Source organism: Gekko japonicus, unplaced genomic scaffold (assembly GCF_001447785.1).
Source record: "Gekko japonicus isolate JY-2015 unplaced genomic scaffold, Gekko_japonicus_V1.1 scaffold2473, whole genome shotgun sequence".
Taxonomy (NCBI): Eukaryota; Metazoa; Chordata; class Lepidosauria; order Squamata; family Gekkonidae; genus Gekko; species Gekko japonicus.
The window spans coordinates 196,554-203,502 of record NW_015169859.1 but is presented as its reverse complement, the minus strand read 5'-3'; the positions used below and the strand labels follow the sequence as shown (position 1 = coordinate 203,502).

At 37.5% G+C, this 6,949-nt stretch overlaps 1 protein-coding gene across 1 annotated transcript in view; it reads left to right on the top strand.

The window, feature by feature from the left end:
- CASP3 (caspase 3) overlaps window positions 1-5,809 on the top strand; it is a 10,199-nt gene extending 4,390 nt beyond the window's left edge. Inside the window, exons 5-6 of the mRNA XM_015417408.1 lie at window positions 3,987-4,104; window positions 4,893-5,809. Coding sequence (XP_015272894.1) covers window positions 3,987-4,104; window positions 4,893-5,119 — 345 coding nt within the window. The 3' untranslated portion in view covers window positions 5,120-5,809. The remainder of the gene's footprint in view (window positions 1-3,986; window positions 4,105-4,892) is intronic.
- Window positions 5,810-6,949: the final 1,140 nt, after the last annotated feature.

The window sequence follows — 6,949 nt, the reverse complement described above, 5'->3', positions numbered from 1 at the left end:
ATAAAACCCAAAAAAAAAGACACATTAAAATGGTAAGAACATAAGAGAAGCCAATGTTGGATCAGGCCAATGGGACAAAAAAAGGGGGGGAGGGACTGAACCTAAAACCTAGAATCCAGAACCTAAAAAAGGTTAAATGCAAAAGGGGGCCAACAATAAAAGCTTAATATATGAAATATATAAAAAGATACATGTATTTATTAAACAAAGATTTTAAAATTATATATAAGGGCCCAATTACACCTCATGTACAAATAAAGAAGCCAGTTTTGGATCAGCCCAATGGCCCATCCAGTCCAACACTCTGTCACACAGTGGCCAAAAATACCAGGTGCCATCAGGAGGTCCACCAGTGGGGCCAGGACACTAGAAGTCCTCCCACTGTTGTCCACCCCCCCCAGCACTAGGAATACAGAAAAGTAAAAGAAAAGTACATCCAAACAGATTGAAATCACGCTGTCCTGCATAGGCCTGGCCACTGGAAAATTAAACAGGAAATTTGCAGTGATTTCAGAAAGCACAGATTTTGGTAAACTTTTAATGAAAGAGTGCCGAGAATGTCTCTTTGTGGTCTTTGTGAACATGGTTCATAGATTAAAAAGAAAAAAGTTAAGAGGACCTATTTGGAAGATCTTAAAAGGCCGTGACGAATTGTGGCAAAGAAGACAGTGTTCAGAGCTTTATAGATTAGCACCTTGAATTTGCCTAGAAAATAATGGTGAGTCTGCAGATGTCAGAGCGCTAGGATTGCTTGCTCGTGGCTGCTTGTTCCTGTCAAGAGAGAAAAATACAATAATCTAGCCTTGGAATTAGAATATCATGCATAGATAATAATATATTGCTTAGCAATTTGATCTACACATAGCATAGGAGAGGAGCTGTGAACTTCACAGGGCAGATCCCAGGGAAATTAAATAATTTGCCCATCATGATCTTGTAACATTACTGCCAGAAACTGCTGGTATCATTCTTGTACAGAATGCCTGCCAGGTGTAGCCTTTGCCACCAAAGCCTCAGGATCAGTGCTTCTTTTATTGGGAAATAAGGTCTGGATTATAATTTTCTATTGTCTCTGGTGATTTTTTTGTGAAGTCATCTGCAGAATAAAGCAGTAGTTTGTGAGTAACTGTGATTGTAGTTGACTTCATATTAATTAGTGGAATTTAGCATACCTTTTGTAACATTAACCACAATTCTCATTAAAATGAACAAATATAATTTGACAGAGGCCTGAATTTGTCAAACTGTCATAAACTGTGGATACTTCTGCAAAACTCTTTTCTGAGTAATATGTTCACTGAAAAAAATTGTTTAGGTCAGTAATTGTCACTTTGACAACCCAAGGGACCCCTATTCTGATCTAAAATTTTTGCTGACTCCCAAGCACTTCCCTCCACCCTGGCTGGCACCTGCTAAACACCAGATTAGCCTTATTTCACAGCATGACTTGTAGATTTTTCCATCTGTTCAAAGCAGTATGGCAAGAGCCATACCAGCTAAACATGTTGCTTTTGAATCAAGTTTAAGTGAAATGCTTGCATTTTCTGTACTTGGCCCACAACATCAGGGCTCAGAGGGCAACTGATTCTATAGGGTCACACCTCAGTAGGCTCTGACTCGAATTCTAATCAGTCTTTCTGTACTTGGCCCACAACATCAGGGCTTAGAGGGCAACTGATTCAAGTCAGAGCCTCAGACTGTCAGAATTCTAATCAGTTTCACCCTTTGACTGGAAAGGACTTTATACCCAGATAGCAACAAATTCACTTGTTGATTAATAACTTCTAGCAAGAAGCCAGCTGAACTGTGTGTGAAAGAGCCTGGGAAAAAAATTCAAAACTACTTTGGGGAACAGAAAAACATTGTACACAACCTGAACTTCCAGTATTCAACTGAAAACTAGCATTGGCTGCTATTGTTTGTGGATGCAGAGTGGGCTGTCTCTATTTTTGTGCTGAAATCCTTTGCATTGGAAAATGCAGTGAGAACAAGTCCAGTTTTAAAATAGAAATAGCTATCATGATTGTATTAGCATTAGGAACCTACCTCCTTGATGTTGCTGAACCAATTAAAGTTCCTAAGGCTGAGCTATTGGTTCTAGCAACCATTTAGCACATATTCTGGCTAATGGTCCAAAGGGATCTGGAAGTGAGTTACAAGATGGAAAATTTCTGGAATTTTTGATGCCACAGGGAGAAAAGTGTATCATTTATAACTTGACATATAAACTTGTAGTATTTGAGATTTATGGAATGTAAAAGTATTACTCTTTTGTTTTTCTGTAAGGAAAAATACAAATATACCCAATATTTGAGAGAGTTGCAAAACCGGTATCTTAATTTTTATCATCTGAGAGGAATTAAAAAAACAAGGTAGCAAACAAATTCTATAGTAAACAAAATAAAATATGCTATTTGGATAGAAACACTCATACAGTTGCAATCTGTAGGACTATCAGCATATTTGGATATCAAGTTATACTTTATAGCACTGAGGACACTGAATTCTTTAATAATGCATTATTATTATATACATTATCATTATATACATTATTAACTGTTGCCAAAATTGTTTAGGAACTATATCTTCTTGACAATATGTTTTAAATATCTCTAGTATACTCAGGTATTTTACATAAGTATGTTCATACTACACAGTTTGAGTAATACCTTGTCTTAAAAATGTCATTCATTACTGGGGGGGGGGGGATCACAGGAATTTTTTCCAGTGTTTTCCAGAGTTTCCCACTGGTTCTTGGTTTCATATGTAAAGTGAATGTGTGACGGCAATTTCTTACAAATTACATGTATTCACTGCAACATTTGAACAGAATTTCCCAACAGGAAAAAACCCTTGGATTTTTTGATACTATACATAGTGAGTGAGAAAACTGTGTCTTAAGAAGCATTCTAACTATTCCAAAGGAGAAAATATTTTATACGAGTTTTTCCCCCACAATACTTCCCTAATGGAAAAATTGAAAAACATATTCAGGGAGGGGAAAAAATGGGGGGAAACTAAGGTTTTTTAAAATGAATTTTTCCTTTTTTTTCTGGGCCTCCCATTATTAAGTTAGATTACTATGGTCATTAACAGCCTTTTTCCTTCAAAAGTAGCAGAAGCCAATTTTTTCACTGAGATGGAGAGTCCTTGCCATCATTCCTGGAAAACTGTAGCCCTGTTCACATGTTGCAATGAACACATGTAATCGGTTTGTAGTAAAGAGTCATCACACATTCACTTTACATATGAAACAGGGGGCCGGTTCTGGATCAGTGTGGGGTTTAAAACATGAATTGAATTGTACCTGATATAAGCTGTACATGTATTGAATCTAACATGAGAATGACAACACACATAAAAAGAAAAATCAAGTGTATATAGATTATCCATGTGTTCACTGTAACTTCAAGGCTTGAGAGGCCTCCATACTTGTCTGATAGGTGCAAGTAGGGTCCACCCTTTGTTCTTACAAGGAATGCATGGATTCCCTGGAATACCTTTAAGGGTCCTTGGGCTGCAATTTGAGAAACACTGATTTAGGCTGTTCTCTTATCGCTCTCTTGAGCTGGAGCTGTATCCACCAGTTCAGCAGAGTGCATTATGTGCTGTGAACTTTCAGTGGAGCACAGAACAGCATTGGGATGCCAGGAGATTGCAAAGAAAGTTAAGGTTTGAAACTCTAGCCTTGAGAGGTCTTACAAGTCTCCTCCAGCTACGTTTCTTACATTTTTATTTTTCGTTGTTGTTGTTTTAGTAGTATCCTTTTCCTTGAGTGTGGTGTTTGGATTCAGTTTATGCTGTTTTCAATTAGCAAAGATTAACAATACATCATAGATGCAACGAACATGAAATTGAGCAAACTTCAAAGGACGGCGGAAGGCCTTGCGTGATCTGGCCCATGGGGTTGTGAAGAGTCGGACTCGACTGTGCGACTGAACAACAACAAACAATATTTAAAGTTTCTTTTCTGCTTTGCTGGGTAGGCTTGTAGGGGAACCGAGCTTGATTCTGGAATTGAAACAGACAGTGGGTCGGATGAAAGCATCTGTCAGAAAATACCTGTGGAAGCAGATTTCTTATATGCATATTCCACTGCTCCTGGTAAGATGAGCCTGCGTTGCGGGGAGGGCGGGGTATAAATTGAATTAATTAATTAAATAAATAAATAACATCACTGGAAGATGCAGCTTTTAAGTTCAAAATACACAGGTGGTTTTATGATTGCTATATCCCAGCCAGTAAAGTTAATTCAAGACTGCATATTTTGAAGCAGTTTCTCATTTTGTTTAATTTACTGTACATACAGTGAGGCTACCGGGATAAAGTTCTTTTTTTCAGTATTGGGTGTAGGTTTTTCAGTGAAATCTACTTTTCCCAGAATGGTTTTGGTACAAAAAGATTCCTGACCTCTTCAGTTACATCCCCATATCCTTATATAGGGCAGGCTGTGTGGCAAGTCCAGTAAACTCTATGCTTGGAAAGATTCTCTGCTTGTTCCATTTAACGGTCTAACTACAAGGATGATTTTGAATCTACGTCTTGTCACTTCCTACAGAGGATGCTTGGGACTAAGGGACAGCAGACTTCAGGCTGGGTCGTATAAAGACAGAACGAGATAAATACCAGGCCATTTAGTAAATGGGATGGATTCCCTTATTCTAGTCAACCCTTTCTAGGTAGGACTTGTGCTGCACAAGGTGATCTTTAGTTAATCCCATATTTAAATGCCTTCATTTAATACCTCTTGCCTTCTTTCTTATTTAAAAAAACTATTTGAAGAGCCAAGTATATGTCTGACTTCTAATGGTTATGTTTTAAAGAACATTACGCATTGGATTATATTTGATGCACTTTTGTTCCCCCCCCCCTTTTTTTTTGTCCTTCTATAGGCTACTATTCTTGGAGAAACTCATCAGATGGTTCCTGGTTCATACAGTCTCTGTGTGTGATGATGAAACAATATGCTAAAGAACTTGAACTTATGCAGATTCTAACGCGCGTAAATCGCAAGGTTGCAGAATTCAGTTCTTGTTCAAACCGGCCAGACTTCCATGGGAAAAAGCAGATCCCCTGTATTGTGTCCATGCTCACGAAAGATTTTTACTTTCCCCACTAAAGAAGCTTTCACTGTGAAGTGAGCAGAAAACAGAGCGCCTGATGCCATTTTCAAATCTGAGCTAGTGCTCAGTCTTTTGTGCCTATGCTGCATTAAAGAAGCTTTAAGATCTAGATAGATTTAAACATTTTACCACTGGAACTGTGGGGATACTTTGCTGGAGTTCAGAAATTCTGACTTCAGAAATTGAAATAGTTTGGTTTGAAGCAGTGCTCTGATACAGTGGTAAAATAGATGGTAGAAACAAATCAGATTACATATCCTGTGACAGAAGCAGCAATAAGAGTTAGAAAAATTGTGACACTTTCAGGGCAACCTTGTTAATTTTGGTAACAATGTTACATGCCAATTCTAAACATGTTTACCTGGATGTAAACCTCATTGATATAGTGGATTCCCCCCCCAAGTGAATATAGTAACTTAATGGTGTAAACGACTGGTGTTCATATGCAATCATGTAGCAGAATTAGACTGTTGAGGGATATCATCATCAGTTTGGCTTTCAAGTAGCAAAGGCCAAATGAAAGGGTTTCAGATCACTTTGGCCACCTTTGAGTACTATTTATATGTCAAGAATAAAGTTAAATAAAGGGTCTGCAAGGGATACATATATGGGTATATATATGTACCCTGAGTCTGCAAGGGATACATATGTACCCATATCGTAAGTTTAAAAAAATAACTGATTTCCCCCCCTTTTTTGTACATTTACTTGGTAATGAATACAAGTTGGAACTCTGAATTCTTGCAGGATTGAAAACCTGTGGGGTTTTTCTTTTTCATTTCAAATTCATTTTTTATAAAATCCTGTTCTAGGCTTAGAGATTTTGTGCATGCAGTGTTTTTGTTCATAGAACAGATTTAAAATACTTTTTGTTAAAATTTTGGGGTTCTTAATTGATAACAAATCCATGTAAATGAAAGCAGCATGTGAAAATGTATGACTCCTGTGTCTTAGTTTTGACGTTGAATTGTAGCATGTTTACGAATACTAGAGTGGAAATGATTGTGTATAGCAGAATTTCACTTGAAGATTGAATTATATTGTCCTTCAGGCACTCATGGAAACTTGTATGTGCTAATTATGAGTACCAGTGAGTTTGCAAGCAATGTTCAGGAAAAAGAATGAAAATTCTTCACAGCCCAGGCAAGCTAGCGGTCTGTTTCTCTGTACTGTAGCCTTTCACCCTGATTCATAGTGAAGACAAAGGGATGGGTCCTATGAATTCTTTCCACTAATGAAGCCTTCCTCCCATACGAGTGTGTTAAGCTGGAATTTAATGGAATGGATTCCTAATATCTAACTTAGTGAACGAAAATAAGTTTTGCATACTCACAAGGCTTACAAAAGCCAGTGGAGCTGGTTCCATCATCAGTTGGTGTGTGATTGGTATGGATATCTAACAGGGTGCAACCTCAGTGTAGCTGCCTACACAAATCAACATAGCACAAGTCTTTGGGAAAGGCCATTCAGTTGGTTAAATGCATTTCTGGACTGAAGTCATTCTTGTCACCCTTCACCGATTCTGTGAGAGTGCAAGTGCAGCAATAAGCTTTCCATTAGCATCACTTAAGTATTCTTTTGAACTATGGCTATCTCAATGCATTTGTTAATTATACAGAGAATTAAAGAAGTAAAAAAAAATGGTTGAACATCAGATGCTTGAAATCATTAATCTATAGAAAAGACATTTCCAACATATATAACTAGCAATGTCTGTAACTTGGCCGTATCATTTCAAATTCCATTTCTTTGAAAACTTCTTTGTGATTTTTGTAACTTATATTTAATAACTTATGTTTGACTGTACTGTAACCTTCACATGAGAA